The following is a 23,288-nucleotide window of genomic DNA, read 5'->3' as shown; positions in this document are numbered from 1 at the left end:
ATGTAGAGATAGTTTCTCTGCTGAATCCACCAATGCACACGCCTGGAGAGCCAGCGCTCCTCTCTGCTTCCCTCCCACACCCACTCGTCCCTCTCTCAAGCTCACTCACACACACACACACACACACACACACTCGTGCAGTAACAATCCCCAAATATAGCCGTCTGTCCTTCCTTCACACATAAACACACTGGCATGCGGAATCCATCCCTTCCCCCTTTTCTGTCTCTTCTCCTTCTCTCTCTCTCTCTCTCTCTCTCACACACACACACACACACACACACACACACACACACATACACAGCTGCAGAGCCCCGGGTCATACTCCAGAGCAGGCGCCAGGCAGGAGACAAAGGTCGCCAAGACTCCGCGCCCTGCACCGGACACCACACAGCCTCTCCCCGACTCCTCCTGCCCTCAAAGCCAGTCTCGGCGGGTCTGGACTCCGCACCCCGAAGCCCGAGGCTGGAGCCCGCGCCGGCCCTCCGAGGTCCCCAGGCAGCCTGGGCCTCGAGCTCCCGGCGCGCCAAGGGTTAAGGGGCTCGCGGGGGGCGGGAGGGGGAGTCCGGCCTCCGAGTGTGATTGGCTGCGCCGCCCGGGTCCGGGCTCCCGCGCCCGGCCATTGGCCCGCGGCGGGCCCCGCCTTCCCGGGAGTGGGCGCCGGAGCCGCGCGCTCGCCCGCGGGGAGCCAGGCGCGCCGCCGGGGCCAGCCAGCCGCGCCGTCCGAGCTGCGCAGCGCGCCGGGAGCCAGAGCCGGAGCCGGAGCCGGAGCCGGAGCCGGAGCCGCCAGCCGGGAGCCGCGAGCCGGGAGCCCGAGCCGGGCCGGAGCCGAGCACGCGCGCTATGGTGAGTGCGGTTCCAGCCTGCGCACTGTTCCGGTCCAGCCTCGACGGTCTCCGCTGACCGCCGCGGATGGCACCCGGGCCCGCCCGACTCGCGGGGGCTGGGCGCCCGCTGCAGTGCAGCTCCCGCTCGGCCCTCGGGAGCGTGGAGCCGAGGGGCGCCCGGGCAGGGCTCGGCTCGCCCCGCGCCCCACGCCCCGCGCTGGCTTCATGGCCTGAGGCCGGTCGCGCGGAGCTTGGTTCTGGGCAGCTGGCCCGGGCTGGGTGGGGAGGACTCGCGGTGGCCGGTTCGGCTTGGGGACCGTTGGTGCGGTCTGATTTGGGGCATCCGGAAGTCCTTTCACCCTGCTTGGCGTGCAGACCCTTGGAAGCGGGCTGGGTCGGGTTTGAGGGTGGTGGTGATTCCGAGGCGTCCGAATCCAACTGGACCTGAGTGTCCGGAAAGCTGGGGGCGTTCTGGGGCTCCATTGGGAAGTGGTGTGTGGCGGCACCGAGAGCATTCTCAGGGCTAGACTGGGACACTCCGGGACTGCTGATCCCGCTGTGGCATAAGGGTTGGTGATTGTGGCCAGGCCAGGTTGGAGGCTGTCAGAGACCAGGGGCACTTGGAGGCTCTATGTCCAGAGGTCTGGTCTCCCCAGCGTTTCCCAGCAAGAGTCTTCAGAGGAGGGGCCAGGTGCTGGCAGGGATGGGCAGAGGCACCAGAGAAAAGGGGGACCAAGGGGAGGAAGTTTCATGGGGGTCTCTGAAGCCCTCAGGGAAATCCTTTTGGTCCAGGCTGATCCAACATGGTCCTTGTCGGGAGGGAGTTGGCTCCCGCCCAGAGCCAAGGCCTCTGGTCACCTCTCCAGGGCCTGGAGATTTCCTCTCCATCACCACGAAGAGGCCACCTGCTTCTCTTTGGCCCTTTTCCAATGGACAAGTCCCTCTGATTCTGTCGCCTACCAGTCAGGTTCTGTGCCCTCTGCAGTAGGCACAAGGCATCAGGTCAGGCCCCAGGAGAGCACGTGCCAGTGATGGTGGATGACAGTCCCAGGGATGCAGCTCGTCTATTTCTCTTGTGATGCTGCTGCCAAGACTGAGGGGCACACTGGGAACAGCTGAAGAGCCCCCAGTGACTACCCAGGACCACTCCCTGCTCTGCTCAGCTCCAAGAGACTCCTTACAAACTCCCTTTCTCTGTCAGTCACTTCTAGAATTTTCTTCCTTATGCACCAACTAGAATCTTCCTCCTGTGTACCATCACCTACCTCTTTAGAGAACTGTGGCTTTATTCTACCTGCCAAAGCACCCAGACACGGTCTTGGACTCCACCTACCTCTGATTTAAGAATCCCACAGGAATGCTCTGCTTGGTCATTTTCACTGTTAGGGTGCGTTACCTGTGGACCAGCACTTGATTCAAAGTCTTAAAATATGAGTCATAAAAGAGGGTAAGTCTGTGAGATCATGTCACCCATTGTGCCTTCAAGCCCACTCTGACCTAAATTACATGGAAGGAAGTCTTTTTTCCTCCTTGAAAACCATCATAAAGAGGAAGAGGGAGAGGTCCCCACCTTGCCTTGGTGACACTTTCCAGAACCTCACATCTGAGAAGCCTCCCAGCCCATCAGGAAGATTCCAGATTCTGGCATCAAACAGGTCTAGGTTCGAGTTCCAGCTCCTCCACTTCCCCACAGGGACTTTGGTCAAGTTGCACCATTTTTCCCGGGTTACAACTTGGCTCATCAATGACAGGAGATGATAAGTCTTATCTTCTAGGGATGACTTGAAGATTGGTTGAGATAACCCAAGTGAGAATGTTTTGCTTGGATATAGCTTAGTTTCCTTACTTTTACAACCTTGAGCTCAGGTTGGGAAGTTCTACCTAATGTCTGACCTGTTTGATAGTCTGGAAGAAGGATCAATGTTTATCATGATGTGAGGAGAAGAGGACAGTGATATGTAGATAATGTTTTGTGTGTCGTTCAAACAGAGATTTATTGAACACTTATTATGTACCAAACTCTTGTGCAGGGGAAGAAAAAACTGAAATACCCTGTTAAGAGAGCGACCACCAGTCCTTCAATGTCTACCTGGTCCTCAGGCTATGTGGCATGTCCTTAGGAAAGGTGGCAATATCACCCCAGGAGAGAGGGCTGACTTCTGGCTGGAGAGATGAGAGAAGGCATCACTGAGCAGGTGGCATGTGAATTGGAAAATTCATCCCAGTTCGGGGACCTGGGTGACATAGGAGCTGAGTGACATGGAACTCTGAAAGCCCAGGATGGAGCTGGCCTGGCAAGTGTGTGAGGGAGCCGGGAGGAGTGGGGGGAGCAGGTAGAGGGGCGCAGGGGCAGAGAACAGGGTGCAGCAGGCTGAGTGGAGGCCCCAGGGTGGACCCTTGACTCACCACCTGTGACAGGCTTCCTTGGCCCCTGTCATTTAGCTTTCCCCCAAACAGGGGTCCCTGGGCCGTCATTCCTGAGGTGGGGGCGATTCAGGACTGCCACAGCGTTTGCCCCTGGATCTCCTGCTCTGTGGGTTTCCACCAAGTCTAGTGTCCTTCCCCTCCAGTGTGACCAAGGTTCCCCTGACCCCTGGGTCCTGATGGGGCTCCTTGGCAGATGGGTGGGCTGCTTCCTGCTGTGCTGCCCGACTCCCCAAGCTCTGCTCCCCACCAGGTCTCTCCCCCGTGGCAGGGAGTCAGCACTGATCTTAAAACTCAGTGGAGGGGCTGGGCTGGGGCTCCCTGGGGGAGCGCTCCCCGGGTTCCAGCCTCAGTACCACCTAAAAATAAATAAAATAAAGGCATAAAAAATATAATAACATTATTAAAAAGAAAAAAAAACCCTCAATGGACCCACCCCACCTCCGTGCAGGCTGGGGGATGAGGTGGCTTTTTGTACCCCCTGCCTCTGGCTGTCCTCAGACCACCCAACATCAGGCACAGAGAGGTGTAGGAGGCTGCCGGGGCACAGTGCCAGGACAGGCACCCATCGCCTGGATGTTTGAAACGTGAGCCAGGTGAGCCAGACAGGCAGGCTCCGGGGAAGGAGACCAGCCCAGCTTCCCCTCTGCCCGCACGGTGCCTTCCCCTTCCAAGCCGGTGCCTCAGAGCTACGGATCATCTTTACTCCCAGTGGTGGAATTGAGGACAGGTCCGGGGCCCAAGTTTGAATCCTGTTGAACTACCAACTTGCTGTGTGACCTTGGGTCAGCCACCCTCCCTGTCTGTGCACCTTGCCTACCAAGGGGGGCAGATTGCTCCACTTCTTGGGGTACCATTGTGAAGACACAATGGGTGCGGACCCTATTAAAAACACGAGGGGCAAGGTCATTGTTTGAAGGTAGGAGGACGGCCGCACGCCCGGCCACAGTCGAGCCTCAGCCACTTGGGCGGCCAGCGCCTGCCTGGTAACCGGGTTACTCATGTTTCCTTGCATTGCTAGGTTTGGGTAAGTAAGGATGTTGTCGCTTTGTGTTGAGGGGTGAGCCCTTGTTTCCCGGCAGCAGCCGAGGGGCTCGCCCCTGGCAGGCGAGGAGCAGGGCTCGGGTGCGAAGCCCCGGCCTGAGCCGAGGTCGTGGCTTAGCTGAAGTCCACGCTCTGGGGGTTACAGAGAGGGGGACCTTCAGCAAATGGTGACGACCTTTTGTGCCTCTGCTCAGTGTCTTTTCAGCTGGCGAGGCCAGTGCCCGGGCCACGGCCAAGGTGCTTTGTTCCTGTATTCACCCAACAAGTGCCGGGCCCAACACGGCGCTGGGGCCGGGGTCAGCATGGAGGGCCGCGTGGTCTCTCTGCCACAGCTGGGGACAGGCCGATGTGGGCAGGAAATACCAGTGTAGTTACTGTTGCCAAGGAGACATGCGGAGCCAGGGGAGCAGAGAGGGTACCTGAGGGCAGGAATGGTAGGGGGCAGTTAGGAGGCCACCAGAGGGGCCCGGGGGGACACCGGTGGTCGGTCGCCGGGCACTGCCCCTGCGCCCCCAGGCCACTCTATCACGCTGCCTGGAGGGCCGTGAAGACGAGGAGCCCAGGGTCCCTGCAGCCCCTTCCCCTGTGGGCCCCGGCCTTCCCCCCCACACACCTTCCTCCCCTGGGCCTGGAGCAGACTCGGGCCTCAGGGGACCGCAGCTTAGTGGGGGAGACAGGTTCCCACCCGGACAACACCAAGCGCCAACCAGGGTGTAGGTGCAGGCCTCCCGCCAGGGCGCGTCAGGGAAGCCACCCCGGCTCGCGGCAGTGCCCCTAGGTGTTTCACTCATCCACAGATAAGAATGGGGGGCTGTCTGTCCTTCCAGAGCCATGTCAGCAGGCAGTGAGGAGCGGCACCCTGACAGCCCCAGCGTCACGATGGCGCTGGGAGTCTCCACCTGGGCTTCCACCCTGTCTCAGGGCCCTGCAGGTCAGGTTGGCTGGGGTGTCTGCAGGCCTGTCCTGGCCCCTGACCAGCCTAGGAATGGCTCCCCTCTCCCCACAGGGCTTGGGGGGGTAATACACAGAGAGGCAAATTTCTGGAGAACATTCAGGGAATCAGCTGAGGGAGGGGCTGACATCAGGGCCCAAGAGGGAGCTAAGCACAGAATGCTTCTGCTAAAGGGGGATTGGGAGCCATGGAATGTGTACAGGGGGGAAGACTGAGGCGTGAAATGAGCACCTGCTACACGCCTGCCTGGCACCTGAATGTGCCCTTTGCCGGGCGGGCGTGGTGATGCACTCTATCATCCCAGTGACTTGGGAGGCTGAAGTAGGAGGATCACAAGTTTGAGGCCAGCTTCTGCAACTAAGCAAGGAACTGTCTCAAAATAAAAAGAGCAGCAGTAGAGGGGCCTTGGGTTTGATTCTCAATCCCTCAAAACAAACAAACAAACGTCATTTCCCTGATCTTTGCACCAACCCCAGGCAGCAGCCACTTTTTGAGTTGTGGAAGCCAAAGCCGAGGCTCAGGAGCCTCTCAGGAGCCAGGGGCTGGCTTGAGGCAGCGCCTGCCGCCCCATTCTTCAGAGCTGTGGCCTCACCCCAGGGTGCCACTAGATTTAGTGAAACTCCACTTTCCTGGGAAAGCCCCCCACCCCCGCCAGGGGTGCAGCTCTCAGGAGCTAACGGGGTGGACAGGGTGAACGCTGGCCAGGCTGAGCTGCTGATTATTTATCTTTGACCTTTGTGCTTGTGACAGTTAGAAAGCCCTTTCGTCCCCAATCACTAAGTGTCTTGGAACCCACTGGCAGGGCCAGGGCTCAAACCCAGGCCTGTGACCCCCATCTCCCGGACTCCAGGCCCCCCAGCTGTGGATGTCCCGGGCTTTCTGACCACATGCCCCTGGCCCACAAGCCTCCTCTCCCCACAGACTCCTTCCCTCCTTGGCTGGGAGAAAGGAAGCGGCAGCCAGGAGGAGTCCAGTTACCGCGTAAACACAGTCATGTCAATATTTACCTCTGGCTGGAACCCGCGCCTCCCACCTCCCTGCTGCCTCCAACGCCCAGCCAGGTGCACGTGGCCTGCTCCTGGCTCAGGTCTGGCCACTGAGAACAAGGCTAAGGGTGGGGACCTGCCATCCAGCCCAAGCTGGGCCACTGACATTTGATGTGACTCTGAACCAAGCACTCTCCCTTGCCGGGCCTCAGTCTTCCCATCTGTAAAATGACACGGCTGGGATGGACCAACGCAAGGGCTGTTTTCAGCAGTGACATGTAGGGTGACGAGCCCAGTGCTGTGGCACAGCCTCGAAGCTACGCAGACTGGAGTTGGCCTCGGACCCTGCTGCTTCCTCGCGCTGAGGCTGCGCGCACACGCTTAACCCCCGGAGCCTCGGTTTCCTCATCTGTAAGTGGGATCCCAACGGCATCTGCTTTGGAGGCTGTCGGCTACTTGCCGTACCCAGCAGAGCTCTTGGCACAGGAGAGGAGAGGGACAAATGGTAGTGGTGGTAGTTGTTATTCCGAATAAACATTTTATGACTCTCTGAATCCAGACGCTGGGTTGCGTCACTCGGGAATCAGAGCCAAGGGTGGGGACTCTAACCTCAAGCCCTCCTGCTACTCTGGGGCCACAGGCTGGGCTGGGGGATCCCAGGGGTGGAGAAAGACCCCTAGTCAGCACCGCCTCTGCCCCCAGCTGCCCAGTCTTTGGAGTTCCTTCTTATCGGGCTGAGGTCCAGGGCTGAAATGACCTCAGAGATGTGCCCTGAGAGGAGCGAGGGAGGGCGGAGGGAGCGGGAAGGGGAGGAAGGACGCATTTCCTAAGCTGCTCTTTCGCACAAGCTCCTGTTCCCAGCCCTGGAGAGGAGGGCAGCTGTGGGGAGGGACTGGCAGCCCAGAGTGTGGACAGGGCAGGACAGGGACAGGGGGCTGCTGGGGTAGTAGGAGTGGGCCTTGGAGGTCTTTTGCAGTGGGCCCAGATTCAAACCTGGCTGCGTCACTTTTTGCTGTGTCACTTGGGACAACTTGTCCCCTCTGGGAGTGGTTGCTGCCTGTTTTGGGAGGGTTTCATCTGAAGTGTTTCGGAAAAGCCGGGCGCTGGCTGCCACACGGGGGCTCCATGGCAGTCTGCTGCTGTGGCTGGCGGCCCACGCCTTCCCCAGGGCAGAGTGGTGGGTTCTGCCGGAGAGAGGGGACGTCGCAGGCAGCTCGACTGTCCCAAGGGCACACCTGCACACCACTGGACCAAAGCGCAGAACGTTTCCCCAGTCCCCACGTGGCCCTTCGCCAGTCCCCTGCCCTTGCTGTCCCCTTGGCTGGCCTGGTTTGAGCGTCGTCTGCCTGGTCCATGCAGCGCACCGTTCTTCGTGCCTGGTTTCCTTCGGCGGCAGGTGGCACCATTTCTGAGGCCCATCCCAGGGGCGTGGGCTCCGGCCTCTGGTCTCTTTAGGCTGAGTGTGTTGGGGGATGGACTTGTCAGTGTCTGTGGATGACATTGGGTGGCCCAGTCTGGGGCTGCTGTGGCCTTCTTGGGGGTCTCCTGACGCATAGCCAGGAGCGGGAACTGGCCGTTGTGCGGGTGGCCTGAGTCTGACCCTCCCGGGAGCTGCCCAGGATCCCGAGGGGCCATCCATTCCCAGAGCAGATGGGTCTCCTCTCTCCTCCAGCTCAGTGGGTGCTTGGAGGCAGGAGGGACTCTGAGGGCCTTCCCCGCCCCAGGGCCTCAGCCCCACTCCGGCCTTCCTGTCCCCAGCGCCTGGCAGCTCCCGGCTGCATTCTGTCCCACGCTGAGCCTCTGCTTCACCTGGTGCTCTCAGGGGTCCTGGCGCTGGAGTCCCCAGCCATGGGGTCTACCACTGTTAGGCTCTGTGGCCTTGGGCTGACCTTCCCCCTCCGCATCCTCAGTGTCCTCCCACCGGGAGGCTGAGGGGTCCCTGCGCTCGCTGGTGTCTGGTGGCCTCCCTCCCTCGGTGCCGATGGCTCCTGCTGACTGCGTTCCTCCGCTGCAGGCTGGTGCAGGTGGCAGGTCCTTAGGAAGGGTGAGCGGTGGACCTGCGGCCTCCCGGGACTCAGCCTGGTGAATGGCTGCCTCCTCACTCTGCTGCTGTCCAGGCCTTCGGAGCCGGGGAGGTGAGGGTGGAGCCTGCCAGTCTCTTCAGGAGGACCGCTGGGACAGTGGGGCGGTGCTCGCGTCCTGGTACCCTCCTTGAGAGTGTCTTTGTGGGCGAGTGTCCTGTGGGCAAGAGCCCCTGGATGTGGACACTCCCCCGCGAGGCTCTCCAGAGACCGCCTGGGCACCAGGCCACCTTGGGTCCAAATCCTGCCACCCTCTTGGCCGGGGCCTGAGCAGTCCCCTCCACTTCCCTGAGCAACAGCATCCCCATCACCCCATCTGCCGGGCTGAGACGAGTGAGTGGGCAGCCAGGTCCCTGCCCCCGGGGAGCTCCGTTCCAGGGGTGGAAGCTGAGGCCAAACGGGAACATCGGCCAGCCAGAAAGAGCACGTCGGGGAGGACAGGATGGTGACTAGCAAGTGGCAGTGAGGGACGGGGCTGCTCCAGATGGTGCCAGGGCAGGAGCCAGCGCCTAAGCTGAGAGCCAAGGTCGTGGGGCTTCCCGGCAGGAAAAACAGCAAGTGCAGAAGGACGGACCGGGGTGTTATGGGCGGCGGGAAGGCCCATGCGACCGGGCAGAAGCGGTGAGGGGCAGGGAGTGGGAAGAGGTGGGCATGGCGGGGGCCATCTGGGAGGGCCTTGCCTGGAATTGGGGGTGGTGGCATTTTGTTCTGAGTGATGGGAAGTCACTGGAGGGCACCAGGGAGATGACTCAGTGTGGACTGTTCAGAGGCCCTGGCTGCTGTGTGGAGTGTGGACTGCAGGGGGCAGCAGTGAGGCGGGGAGGCTGGTGGAGTGAGGGGTGAGCCTGACCTCCGCTGTGCACCTGTCCCCAGGGCCAGGAGGCTCCAGCATCTGGGATTTTAGCTACTTCAGGGACAGGAGTGAGGGGACAGGGCCTCCCTCCCAGATGCTTCCAGACATTCCCAGCAACAGGGCAGAGTGGGCAGAAGTTGCCTCCAGAGCCCCAGACCTGTCCCAAGACCTCCCCTTGAACTCAGCCTCAGGACTCTCTCAGAGTGACCTCCATCCCACACCCCCAGCCCCCAGAGACCCGGAGGGCACAGAGCCTGATCCTGCCTCCCCTGCTCCTGCGCACCCTGCCTGCTGGGAAGTGAGGGAGAGGAAGTCCCGGCTGCATGGGGTGCCTGTCCCCTCTGCCCTCTGGGCTGCTGCTCCCATGGCCAGGGGCAAGGCAATCCTGTGGTTTTGTGGTTCCTGGTGTCCTGGGCTGGTTTGGGCAAAAAAACCAGTACTTCGTCTTTCCTTGCCCCTGAGTGTCCGGGGTGGTGACTTGGTGTCCTGTTGGGCTTTGGAGAGCAGTGGGCAGGGGAGGGTGGCAGGGGCCACAAGGGCTCACAGGTCTGGGTGGAAATGAGCTTTGGCATTGCCCACACCAACTTCCTCCTGGAGAGGCTGAGACTCAAAAGGGGAAAGGGACTCTGTCTGAGGCCACACGGCAGGTTGATGCAGCCAGACAGTGCCACTTAGTCCCAGCTGGCTGAAGCAGGTGACCATGTCTGACCCTCAGTTTCCTCCTCTGTGGGCCGAGATGAAGCTAAAGCCCTCCTCGTGGTGGCACTGTGAGGAGTGGCGGGTGGTTTGTGTGGAGTTGAGAAGCTCGTGGGCTGGTGTGTGCAGCAGGTGCTCAGTGAGTGGAAGCTGAGAATACCAGGGAGGCTCTGTCACCCGAAGCCTGGGAAGAGCTGGGAGGGTGGCTGCCTGCTCGGTCTCCAGTCCCGAGGAGCGCAGGGAGGGCGGGAGGGAGGCGAGATCCCCGTCCCTGGCCCATCCGCAGCAGTTTGTTCTGTTTGCTTCCTCGTTATAGGGGGCAGGCCCTTTGCCCAGCCCTTGACTGCCTCCGCCACCCAGAACACGCACACAGGCTCATGTGAGCTGGGGCAGACAGGCAAAACTGTCACCACTCTTCTCTTCCTGCATTGGTCCCTCCCTCTTGCCCCCAGTGCCCGTTTGTGATCAAGTGGTTAAGATCAGGGACCATGGGGCCCAACTTGAACCTCAGCCCCAGATCCCCGCTTATCAGCAGGCAGGTGAGTCGCCCTCTGAGCCTGCGGTTTCCCATCCGTGAAGTGGGGATGATGGCTTCCCTTGGTGATTGCCAACGTTAAGTGAGAAAATACGCCCAGACAGGCCTGGTGCGCGTGCACTCAAAAAAGTGGGCGGCCCTAATGACAGATTGGATCCCAAACTCCCTTGGCGCATTCTCCTTCCATAGCTGCTCCCCCAAGCTTTCTGGGTCTCCTCCTGGACCCCCGTGCGTTTCTGCACCGCCCCGGCCTGTCTCCTCTCAGGCACTCGCTGGCTCTTTCGCGTTCTCTGCGCTCTGACAGATGAGGAGCTGGAGCTCTGGCCCAGCCGCGCCCCTGTCTGAGCTCCCAGATCCCTGGTACTGGAGCAGCGGTCGGCAGATTGCTTAAGCCTTGGCCTCTGTTGCTGCATGAACAAAATAGGGTCAAACTCAGAGTTGTTTACATAAGTGATCGAAATCTTGTAAGGTGCCAGGATGGGTGCCTGCCCTACAGCAAGTGCCTAATAAATGTTAAGTGATTTGCCACTAGGCAGTTCTCTGCTGGACAGAGCCCATGCCTTTTCACGACTGATCCCCAGCACCTGGGAAGAGTGGGGTCGGCTCTCTAGGGATCTGCGCTGTGGGCAGTGGAGAAGAAGCCATTCCAATGAGACTGTGTTTGAGGCTTTGGTCCAGGTCACACTGTGAACTTGTCTACTGGGTGGATTGGCAGGCTTTTCCCACAACCCTGCACCACTGTGTGCTGGGGACAGGCAGGGGAGGGTGCTGCCCTTACCGAGCTCATATTCTGTGGAGGGACGTAGGGCAGAATGGCCCTGACACCGTTAGAAATGACCAGCCCAGAGCGGGTCAGGTTGCTTCAGATTGGTCTTCCTAGGACCAGTGACACTGGACTCCTAGGTGACACCAACTCTGGCTACACTGGGTCTTCCTGCCTCCAGTGTTCCTTGGTCTTGGCAGCAGTAGGATGGTGTCTGTTCAGTGTTTGCCAAGTACAGAGCTGAATATTCTGTTATCAAGTCACTTGATCATCCCATCAGTCCTGTAAGGTGTTTATTGTCATCCTTCCTTTCTGGGTGGGAAACTGAGGCACAGAGCAATTGGTAGAACCTTCTGTCTGTGAGCAGCAGACCCAGGTCCTCAACCCCATGCTCCCACGCCTTCTCTGCGACTGAGCTTTCCGTCGTCCCCGATGACGGCCACGCAGGGACTCTAGAGAGCACTTCACCTTCCCTGGGAGGCATTCACACAGGGTCTTTCTGAGGCCTCCCGTCCTCAGCTCTGTGGTGAGCTGACGCAGGCCTCAGGAAAGGGAGTCCGACATTCGAACCCTGGAAGACAGGGAGAGGGTGCGAAGCGCCTAGCTGGGGGAAGGGGAGCTCAGAAGGGGAACGGCTGGGATTCCAGCTGAACCAGTACCAGGCGCGGGGTGCCTGGGTCCCCCAGGAAGTCCCAGCCTGTGGGAGAGGTGAACAAGCCAGGGGGGGAGTTGCCAAATGGTATTTGGTAAGCGGTGGGCAGGAGCCCTGTGAGGCCCGGTGGGATGGACAGCCAACGAGGCGCAGGGAGTCCACGAGTTGGGTCTTGAAGGATGAGTAGGAGTTTACCATTCAGGGCAGTTTAACCCAGGGGACTCTGGTCTGTGTTCTCACCCACAGCGGGTGCTCCGCTCTGCTGCCCTGCAAAGTCTGGTCTTGGGAAATGTGACTTCTGTGTCATTCAGTGGGGGCCAAAACGAAGAGCTGTTTTTCACGCAGTCCCGGCTTCCGTGCCTCATGAATTCCACTCCCAGCGCCTTCTGCGGGTGGCTGGCCGGACTTGCAAGAGGGTCTCCACTCTAAATATCCAGGACTGGGGCCGGGGCCGGGGCTCAGTGGTGGAGCGCTTGGCTCACAGGTGTGAGGCACTAGGTTCGATCCTCAGCACCACGGGAAAATAAATAAATAAACATAAAAAACATTTTTTAAAAGTTTAAAAAAAAAATACCCAGGACTGCGGTGTCGCGAGCACACAGGGCCCTCACCCCTGGTGTGCCTATGGCAGGGAGACCCCGGAACATTTCCTGGTTTGTTTGCAACTGTTCCCTGCCCGCCCCCCCCCCCGCCCTGTGCCTGGAGTAGACTTTGCATAAAGCACCTGCTCAGGCCACCCCACAACCTGGCAGATAGGGGTTGTTCGTTGTCATTCTGAAGGTGACTCAGGGGAGCCACCTGTCCTGCTTCACACAGCTGAGCAAGTGGAGGGACTGGAGCTCCAAGCTATTAGAGAGAACCCTGGTCACCACAGGCCATGCACTGTGTGGACAGATGCTCGGTCCCCCTGGAAACCCTGTGGTATGGCGTCAGGACCCAGGACCTGCAGGGCAGTGCCTGGGCACACTGTGTCCCCTGCAGCTGTTCTCACTGGAGGGCGCCGAGGACCGCAGGTACTGACAGGTGTCTTCGCCATCCTTCCCGAGATTCTGAGTCAGCACCTTTGCAGTGGGGTCTGGCATCTGGTTCCAACGCTGGTGGCCTCAGAACACACTTGAAATCCTAATATATCATAGGCCTGTTCTGGGCTCAGCACTGTCCTGGGTGTTTTGTTTTGTCATTTTGGTCATCAGATCACCTCCTGGTAGGGGAAATTGGTACAAAGGGAGGCAAGAAGTCCTGAGAGTGACTTCCACCAGTCACATGGAGACTTTTTTTTTTGGGGGGGGGGCACTGGGGATTGAACCCAGGGGTGCTTAGCCACCAGGCAACATCCCCAGCCCTTTTTTGTATTTTATTTAGAGAGAGGATCTCACTGAGTTGCTGAGGGTGACTTTGAACTCGATCCTCCTGCCTCAGCCTCCTGTGTGTCTAAGGTATTCATTTCATCCACAAACCAATTGCCTGAGGAAACAGGCTCAGAGAGGTTAGGCAACTTGCCAAAGCCACACAGCTGTAGTGGCAGAGCTGGGATTGGAACCTGGGCCTCAGCTCCGGAGGCCACCTTTGCATACTGTCACCCGGAGGACAGACTCCAGCTGTGCCAGCCACTGCTGCAGGTAAACAGAGGACAACTAATGGTGATAACTACCATCTATTGTGACACCCTGGGTGTCGGGCACACTGGGTGTAAGCAAAGAGACATGGTCTTCGATAGTTGCGCAGGTCCCTCTTTATGACCAGGGTGCTATGTAAACTGATGTCAGAGGAGCCGTCCCAGGCGGAGAGCAGGGGCAGGGGCGAGATCCCTGAGATAGAAACACTGAAGGAGAGAGCTGGTGTGTTAACCAGGTGAGATGGAGAGCGAAGGATGCTAAGGGAACAGGAACATCTGCAGAGGCCCGAGGTGGGCGACCTACATGTGTGTTCCATGGAGCTGGAGCAGAGCAAGGGAACGGTGACCCAGGTGAGGCTGAGCCGAGGGGTGGCCAGGGTTGGGCCCTGCAGGGGCAGAGAGACCAGGGGAGAGATTTGGACTTTGTCCCTGGGCTGTGTGTGTGTGTGTGTGTTCAAACTTAAACTTTATTTTCTTTATTTCTTTATAGCAAAGGCTTCATTTTCTTGTTTTTTTTCTACACTAAAAAACCCCTTTAAGTCCTCAAAGGAAGAAAAAGCCAAAACGTATGGCTGATGGGGTGGGGGTTTTGCCTGGATCTGGCAGGGCTGGGAGCAGGGTTAGCAGGGTCCCCTGTGCCGCTTATTAACCTCGTGCCTGGTCCCAGGTGCCAGCAAGATAGGCTGGGGGGAGGGGCAGGAGTGGGCTCAGGATGGTGCTGGCCTGGGAGAGGGGACCCAGATGGAGGAGCGGGCTCAGCTGATAGCGCCTGGCAATTGGCTTGGTAACTGATGGAGGTGGGGCCGGGCGCCCACCCGTGCCTTTGACAAGTGAGAGCGCAGAGCCCAGAAGGGTCGTTGTGAGCTGCTGGTGTCACACAGCATGAGCGGCAGAGCCCAGATGCTGAGCTGGAGCCTCCTGCCTGGAGCCAGGTCCCTGGCAGCTGCTTTCGCAGGCCTCTCCCGGGCCTCTGGTGGCTGCCCCCCTCCCGCCCCTGCTTCCCTGCAGCTTCAGGGGGGCGGGGTGCTGGGAGGACAGCCGCTCTGGCTTTGAAGCCACGGATGGGGGAGGGGCAGTGCGCTGACCTCCAAATTCTTTCCTCATGACCTCTGTGACCCTGGAGAGACTGGGGCCCTGGGGACCCCGCCCTCCCCGGGCTTCCACAGAGTTCCACAGAAGTGGGGGTCGGGGCTGGACCTCCTGTGCACAGACAGCCCCTCCTGGAGCAGAACAGGCCTGCAGAGCTGTGCGGAGATGCCCCTGCCCCCGAGAGGAGAGGGCCAAAGCCTGGGCCTGGCGCGGGCTGGGCTCCCGCCTAATGGGGGAGAGTTAGGGAGGCTTCCTCCCCAGACCGCAGGACTCTGAGAGGCTCTGTTAAGTGACTAGGGGCCGGGGGGCCTCCTGAACCTCCTCTCCCTGGGCAAAGTCATCCTTCCTGGCCCCCAGGACAGCCACGGCTCCCCAGGAGCAACCTGGCCACCCGCATCTGAGCCCCCTTTTTTTAGGACTCGGACCCCGTGAGGCTGGGCTCCCTTTTCTCACTGTGTCAGGAGCCTCCTCTCCCCTCAGCCTCCTGGACCCTTGATCTGGGCCTCACCCCTCTCTGGGGACTGGTCCCCAGCTGGCCAGGAGTCTAGGACACCCCCCCCCCGCCAGTCTCCCAGGGTCCTGTGTCCCACCAGCCTGACACACAGTAGGCATTCAAGAGCTGTGCTCGCTCCTGCCACCCCCTCCCTCTGCCCTATTTCTGTGGCTCCTCTGAGCCTCCCGCCTCCCCGCACACGGGTATTTTTGGTCCTCGCTCAGGAGGGGCACGCACGCGGCAGCCGTGCAGGGGAAGCATCTATGTTTGGCTGAGGACGTGGCCTCAGCTGCACTGGGGGCCGCACACTAAGTTTGGGAATGAGTCGGTGGAGAAAGCCCCTGGCGGCTTCGTGCAGAAGCTGGATGCCCCAGCCTCAGCTGAAGTCAGAGGATGGAACCAGCACCTCCTTAGCACTCTGTGCCACACCCTTCACTGCCTCCCTTATCTTTTCCCGATCTGCTCCCTGGAGCTCGCGGTAGGACCCACTGCGGGACCTTAACTGAGCTGGGCAACAGACAGAATCGTTTCCTATCCGGGTTCACTCTAAAGAGATGGGTTTTATGTGTCCCCAGTGTTTCTTAGATCGGGGGTCTTGCTGAATTGCCCAGGCTGGTCTTGAACACGTGGACTCAAGCGATCCTCCTGCCCCATCCTCCCCAGTAGCTGGGCTACAGGTGTGTACCATCACATCCTGCCTATGCCCCCATTTAACAGATGAGGAGGCTGAGGCTTGGGGAGGCAATGAGAATGAGGCCAAAGCCCCATGGGTGAGAGGTGATAGAGCCAGAATCCTTGCTGATTCCAGAGTCTGTTCTTTGTAGATCCTGGGAGCATCAGTCTTCAAGACTCAGGGTGCTTTGCTTACAGCTCAGAAAGGCCTCGTGCAACAAAGAGGAAGGAAGTGAACAGAAGAGGATGAGAAGGTCCTACTGGACCCCAGCAGGGGATGCTCTGGAGGGGAACAGGTGTGACCTTGGGAGGTGGGGGCAGGCCACATTGGGAGCAGGTTCCCAGCTGAATAAGGTGGTGCCGTCCTGCCCTGGGGCACTCATGTCCTTTAATTGCCACTGTTACTTCTTTTCCCTGGGGCAGGAAGGGGGGCCATCCCTGAGAACAGAGACCCTGGCTTGTCTCCCACTTGGGGCAGATGTTCAGGCAGGGTCTGCTGGGGCGCAGGTGCAGGTCCTGGAGCAGTGTGTGTCCCTTGGGCCTTTAGGGAGCTGCGTTTAGTGTCAGCCAACAAAGAAACAGAATTCAATACTCACAATTGCACTTTGCAGTCAGGTCCCCCCCCCCCCATGGTGTAATGTGTTCCTTTGAAGTACAAAACCAGGGCCGGGCTGTAGCTCGGGGGCAGAGCACTTGCCTAGCATGCGGTTCCATCCTCAGCACCACATAAACATACACAAATAAAGGCATCCAGTCCATCTGTAACTACAAAAAAAACAAAAGAGCAAAAACCAGAACAAGGCGTGAGCCTTTCTCCCCGTCTCTGACCCGCCACTGAAGAGCTTCCGAAGGAGAACCGTTTCTTCCTTCTTTGGTGAGTTGTGAGTTTTTGCGATGTCCCCAGGTGGCCATGAGTCAACCCTTAAAGCTCATTCAGGAAAGTCGTGAGGAATTTTTCTTCTCCATCAGGTTTTATTTAGGCTGGGTGACACCCGGTGACACACTCCTCGGGTTGGGTAGGGAGGGGGCACCCGCCCCTGCTGCTCTGTCTCTGCACCTCTGCCTCCCTTTGTTCCCTGTCCTCCTGGGGCCTGGGGCCATCAGCCAAAGCAGGGAGGCAGATTTAGTGACCAGAGGTTTCTCCGGCCTGGCTCAGCCCCACCCGGGTCCTCTGGGGAAAATGAGTCACTTCTCCAGCCCTGAGATGTTTGTCTCCAAGTGGGAGAGAGAGCGAGAGGGTGGGGCAGAAGCAGCATCTTGGCCCCCCAATAGTCCTCAGCTCAGGGGAGCACCTTGTCTGGAGGGGCGGGGCAGCCAGACCTGGGCAGGCCAGAATCCCCAGCTCTGGTGGGCATCCAGCTCGCCCTGGGCAGAATCGTGCTGGACCCAGAAGGCGGGGCGTCCCTCTCGGTCCCCCACTGATGGCCTCTGCCTCCCCCGTCCTCTGCTGCCCTAAGCCCTCGGCAGGGTGGGCTGACCCATGCACCTCTCCCCCCCCTGAGGCTAGGTCAGGTTAAGAAGGTGCATGAGGGGAGGTAGCAGGGTCCTCTCCATCCCTTGTCCCGTCTCTTCTCCTCAGTCCTGTGGTGTTTGCAGCCACCCCCCGGAGCCTGGGCCAGCCCTGTTGCAGTTGTCGTTATTTTAAGGATTTGGAGATCTAGCTTTAGCAAGGGAGGGAGAAGGTGTGATGGATTCCCTCAGTTAGTGTCATGTGCCAAGCCAGGGGCAGGTGGGCAGGGGTGCACCTCACTGCCCTCCCTGGGGAGAAGCCACCTGGATTCAGCCTCGAGCCCTCCCTGGATTCCCGGGTCATCTCCAGGGTGGCTTGGAGGAACTCCTCCCACCTCCCTGGGCCTCCTGGTCTGGAGAGCTGGTCACCACCCACAGCTGCGAAAAACAAACGAGAAGAGAAAAAATCACTGTCTCACTTTCCGTGAGTGTCTCCTTAAACGTCTCCTCTTCCTGACAGCCTAGTGACAATCGCCCCCACCTCCCATTTCTGTCTCTCTTCCCTCTTTTACTGTTTTCCTTGGCACTTGCCACAACCGAACCTGCTCCATATTGGACGTTCTTACTGTCTCCTACTAGCATATCAGGTCCCCGGAGGCAAGGACTGGGTCTGTTTTGTCCCCTGTCGTACCCACCCAGAGCAGTGCTGGCACATAGTGTCACACATTATGTAAAAAGAATAAATGGAGAAAATGAACGGATGAGGGAGTGTGAGCAGCGGCCGCGGCTGGTCCCCATCAGCCTCGCGCCTGGCTCCTCTCCAGCTGCGGCTCCGGGCTCGGGGGGGCCCCCCCGCCAGCCTCCCTCTGGGGCTGCTTACCCAGCTCTTGAGGTTTCATGCTTGATTTTTACATTTGGCTTTTCCTGGCAGGGTCCAGACTGCCCTGGGGAATAGAGCGAAGCACATTAAGTCCAAACGTGCTATTTTGGAGTCGAATGCAGAATTGGCACAAATTTTTAAGATAAACAAAGATGAGACTGCAGCAGACTTGAACTGTGTCCTTAAACCTGCCCAGCCTGGCTCAGGTCCCCCACCTCGCCCCACGGCTTCCCCGGTGTAGCCCTGTGACGCTGACCATTTCCTCTGCCGTGGTCGACCCTAAGAGACACTGCTGCCTTCCTGTCAAAGTGCACACGTGTTCAATGTCACCGGCTTTGATGCTGACGTCCTTCTGTGCCGGAGTCCTATCCAGGATACCGCATGACATTTGCTTGTCCCGTCGTTCTAGCCTCGCCTGTCCGGGGCAGTTTGTTTCTCAGGACCTTGGCAGTGTGGAGGGCGCTGGCCAGGTGATGTGGACGGTGGTGCCCTTCAGTGTGGGTGGGTCCTGCGTCCTGTCTGGGTTTCTTCCTATCTTTCTTGAGACCCGTGGTGGCGTGGTCCTCGAGGTCACCCCTCTTCCTCTGCCCTCCGCTCTGCTGCTCCTCTCTTCACTGATGAAGGCCACCTCTGTCCCCACCTCTCCTCCTGTCCAGACCTTCTCGTGGCCTGCCCCTCCACCTCAGTCCAGGGCATCCATTCCTGGGTGGAATTCAGGGTGTCCCCCTGTCCCCCACCCCCTTTCTTGACCAGATCCTTTGGATTCGGCCTTGCTCTTGTTCCTCTGGCCCTGGCCAGCCTTGGCCGGGCACCTGCTCTCCTGGTGGAGGGCAAAGCTCCCTGCCCGCCGCCTTCCTCCTGCTCAGCCGCACCTCAGAAGCTCAGGTCTGGGCACGGCCCACTTCAGACCCCTCTGCGGCTCCCCGTCACCCTGGGAGCCGGTCAGGCTTCCTAGGGGCCCTCGCTGACCCTGCTGACCCTGCTGACCCCACCTCTTCTCCAGCCTCTCCTAGGCCTCCCCCCGCCCTCCCGCAGCCTCTGCTGCCTCCTCCCTCCCAGCTCCCAGCTGCCCTCTTCCTTTCCTGCCCTTGGGAGGTGACTCCCTGAGCATGGAGACCTCCTCTGGCTCTCCCCTGTCCCCGCAGTACCTTGGACAGTGACTGGTGCACTAAGTGCTTGATGAATACCTGGTGATGGTGTGAAGGAGTGGAGACAGGACGCGGGAGTTGCAGCAGTAACGAGTGCGTGCAGGGGGGTCCCCGTCAGAAGCTCTGGGAGGTCAGCTTACAGAACGTCCCTTCCTGTGTGGCCTTCCGTACATGATGTGAAAGAGAGGCCATGTTAACTGCGCACGAAGGGAAGAGCATTCTGGGTGCGAGGAGCAGTGTGTGCAAAGGCCCTGTGATTTAGGGAATATGAAGGAGGACTTAAAAGAGTCACTAGAGGACCCAGGGTCAGGAGGGTGGGGACAGGCTGTGGAATGAGGCTGAACAGGGTGGCAGAGCCAGACTCCGAGATCCCTGTGAGTTTTCTCTATCCTCAGAGCGAGAGCAGGTGTTGGGTTAAGAGTGAAGGGAGGGCTGGGGGAGAGACATAACCGGGTCCTTTCTCAGGCGAGTGACCTTGGACTGTCACTGGGCCTCCCTGAGCTTCAGTCTCCTGTGTGTAAAATGGGGACAGAAACAGCCACTGTGCTGGGCTGCCTGGTGAGCAGAGTGAGGTGAGAGGTGAGGATGCTTGGCCCTCGCTGGTGCCGGGCAGATGCCTGCCTCTGTCCCCCTGTGACCACGCCCCAGCCCCAGCCGCCAAGAGTCATTAGAGTCACCGGCAAAGCCCCTGCTCCCGCCAGGCTGTGCCAAGCACTTTCATGCTTGAGCTCATCTACCCCTTGTCGCCACCTCAAGAGAGGGGCACATCACTGTCCCTCCTTTTTATAGGAGGGAACCGAGGCTCAGAGAGCTTGGGTCACCTAGGTGGGGTCCTGGGTGGAGGAAGCCTGATCCCCAGCCCCAGCTCTGGAGGGTCCTGCCCTGCCCTGCCCCCCCCCCCCCCCCCCCCGCCCCTGCCCCTCTCTGGAAGCTTCCTGAGCTGCCAATCCCTCCTCCCTGAGGGGAGTCCCCTGTGCCATTCACACAGGCTCCCCAGGGAGGTTGGCCAGACCTTCTTTGTGTTTGTCCCCAGCCCCTTATCTGGCCCTCCCCCAAGGCCTTTCTGGTCTGTGTTAGGCTTGTTTATGTCCCTGTCTCCTCTCTCCCAGGAGAGACCCCGGGGCAGACTGGTGAGCGCCAAGACTGTGGAATCAGTCAGGCTAACCTGGGTTTCAGGCCCCAGCTCTGGGACATGGGACCCTGGGAGAGTGACTTTGCCTCTTTGAACTTCAATTTCCTCCTCTGTGAATTAGGGACCATGACACTTCCTCGGGCGATCTTGAAGATGATGTGGGCGGTGTCTGGGCACCGCCTGGCACGCGGTGGGTGGACAGTCAGAACGGCCCCTTCCCCTTCTTCCAGACCAGGAGGCCCAGCTGCAGCAGCGGCACGGGCAGCTCCAGGGCCCATGGCCTGCGGGAGGAGAGCCCTGGTGTGAGTTGTGTATGGAGAGTTTTGGGCAAGGTCTGGCCAAGAATTTTCTATTTATTTTGGGATGTGCACTGAGCTTCTGCTGACTTCCTGGCCAGACTCTTTAATTACTCCTAAAACAGCGATGACAGTTTCGAAGCCATCTCTCCTGCACCTTCTGTGAGCCAGGGCATTCTCAGTGCCTTTGCCAAATCACCCCGTTGTTTCATGTTTGTAGTCCTCTGTGGGCTGAGCCCTGGCCTTGACCCCTCCTACCAGCAGTAGGAGACCTGTCCCAGCCCAGAGCTACGGACCGCAGAGCCCCCTCCTCTCCCGGCGCCCCTCCTCCGGAGTTAGGGTTCTCAGGTGTGAGCTGTAAACGGGAGGAGGCAGCCGAGGGGAGCCGCCTGCCTGCGTGGGAAGCTGGTGGTGGGAGCCGTGGGACCGGGTGTGTTTATTCAGCCTGTCCCAGGCAGCAGAGGGCCCTGACCAGCCAGTGTAAACATCCGGACTGCTTGTCAGCCCAGTGGGGGCCTGAGACAGGCCAGGGAAGCCGCGGCCAGTGCCTCCCTGAGCCTGGCATACTGCCCCTGTAGGTGGGGGCGGCCCAGAGTCAGACTTTATTGAGCATCTTGTATGCGCCAGGCCATTTGCAGGCCGTGTCTTCTCACCCCTCCACACGGCCCTACGCAGCCTGGATGATTATTTTTACCCAGCTGATGAGGAAATGAGCCCTAGGAGTCGTACAAACCCAACTCCATTCAAAGCCCACAAAATGTGGGTACCTAGGAGAGCATCTCCAGCTGTTTTCTGTTGCTATAACAAACTACTTGAGATCAGGTCACTTATAAAAATGGAAATGATTTGGCTCATGGTTCCGAAAACTGGAAAGTCCAAGAGCCTGGCACTGCCATCTGGTGAGGGCCTCCTGCTGCAGGAGAACATGGCAGAGGGCCTCGCACTTGAGAGAGCAAGGGAGCGCTGGCCGGGTTTCTCCCCCTGCCCATCCTCCCCAGTAGTGGGGATCAAACCCAGATTTGACCTGGGTTTGGGGGAGGGGGAAGGGACTATTTACACATAACAGCTGGAGGGGTGGGCACCTGGAGATACAGGTGCTGCCCTACTCTGTGAGAGAGGTGGTGTCGTCTCTGTGTGAGTCTGGGGAGGTTGGCATTCCACTCTGAGTTTGGATCTGAGACAGAAATCAGACACCCAGATCCCATAAGCTCAGCCACACCTGCTAGGGCCAGGGACCAGCAAAGGTCACCCAGAGGGTTTCTTGGGTCCAGGGTGGTTGAGATTCCACCAGGAGCAAGAGCAGGTCTCAGGAGGCCCAGGAGAATTGGGCAGGGGAGGAGCTTGGCTTCCCGCCAGCTCTGGGCGGGGGGTGGGGTGGCTGGCTTAGAGGGACCCCCAGAGGACACTGCGCAGAAGGTCTGAGAGGCAGCTGGGGGCTGGCAGAGGGAGTCCCACCAGGCCTGGCTGTGACTTTCTGAGTGCTGATGAAGGGACCGAGGTTGCACAACTGCCAGGCCCCTGATGTGTCACCGGCTAAGAATTGCCGCAGTGTGGCCTGGCCTGTGACTACCAGCGAACTCTTTCCCCTTCATCCGAGGCCTGGGCCCGGCCCCTCCCTCCAGCTATTCACTCGTGGAGACCCCCCCACAGCAGCAGGGACACGGCTGGTGCCAGCCCCTGTACACACAGGCCTCGTTCCACTCTCCAAGAGGCTGGAGGCCAGCCATGCGCACCGGGTCCCCATTCACAGAGGCAAAGCACAGCGGGCTTTTCTTCACACCTGTCTGACGCCAAAGCCCGAGACTTTGGGGTCTACAAAGCGCAGAGCACAGTGAATGCAAAAGAAAACCTTCCAGACGCAGCCATCACCTCCCTGCGGGGCCCTCCCAGGGCCAGCCCCGGCCAGTGCATCTCGTGGGGAAACTACTTTGTGAATGACAACCTCGATGCTGGTACTAACTAGATGTTGCCACCTCCCTAAATGACACCTGGCACCGCCCACTGTTTGGAGATGATAACAACCTGCAGGAGGCTGTCATTTCTGATCCCTCCTCCTGTGGGCCTGAGTGTGAATGTCACCGCGGGGCTGTATCCTGTGGTTTATCCAGGCCACTGGAGATGGGCAATTACGATATTCACTGCTGTCACCCGGAGCCCTGGCTCCTGGTGACCTGAAGGTTCCAAGGAGATGTTATTTGGTATTCATTAAGGAGTGGGATCGGGTAAGGCCCCACATTTTAGGACTGAGATAATTGGCCAAAGATATCAGGGTTCCTGTTCTGCAAGTGAGAAGCCCCCAGGACAGGAATGTTGCTCTCTTTTGTTCACCGTTGTGAGCAGCGTCGAGTGGGTGGCATGTAGTAGGTGCACAGTGAGCATCTGTTCACCGGACGAGTGGATGTTTGCCAGGTTCTAGGTGAAATTTTCATAGTCTTACTCAGTCGTTTGTAGGGAGGAGTCCTTCCCATTTCAGAGAAAGGTTACATCTTGTCCCAAGGTCCTAAAGCCAACCCCCAAATCAGCCAGCTCTTTCCTGAGGTTGCCGTGTGAGCAGGGTAGATTTGCAGAGCTCGGTGCTCAGGGAAAGCTTCTAGATACAAGGACCAGCACCTGCATAGACGCCCTTAGGGCTCTCTGTGTCTCCTGGGGCTGTTACAGTGAGGTGGGGCCAGCTGGCTGGTCACCTTTTGACCAGGTGTGC

The 23,288-nt window shown here is 59.3% G+C and overlaps 1 protein-coding gene across 1 annotated transcript in view; it reads left to right on the top strand.

The window, feature by feature from the left end:
• The first annotated feature begins 691 nt into the window (after positions 1 to 691).
• Ece1 (endothelin converting enzyme 1) overlaps positions 692 to 23,288 on the top strand; it is a 94,988-nt gene continuing 72,391 nt past the window's right edge. The window contains exon 1 of the mRNA XM_071617443.1: positions 692 to 846. Coding sequence (XP_071473544.1) covers positions 844 to 846 — 3 coding nt within the window. The 5' untranslated portion in view covers positions 692 to 843. The remainder of the gene's footprint in view (positions 847 to 23,288) is intronic.

Source organism: Marmota flaviventris, chromosome 10 (assembly GCF_047511675.1).
Source record: "Marmota flaviventris isolate mMarFla1 chromosome 10, mMarFla1.hap1, whole genome shotgun sequence".
In the NCBI taxonomy this organism is placed as follows: Eukaryota; Metazoa; Chordata; class Mammalia; order Rodentia; family Sciuridae; genus Marmota; species Marmota flaviventris.
The sequence above is the reverse complement of the archived record's forward strand: the minus strand, read 5'-3'. Positions and strand labels throughout refer to the sequence as shown.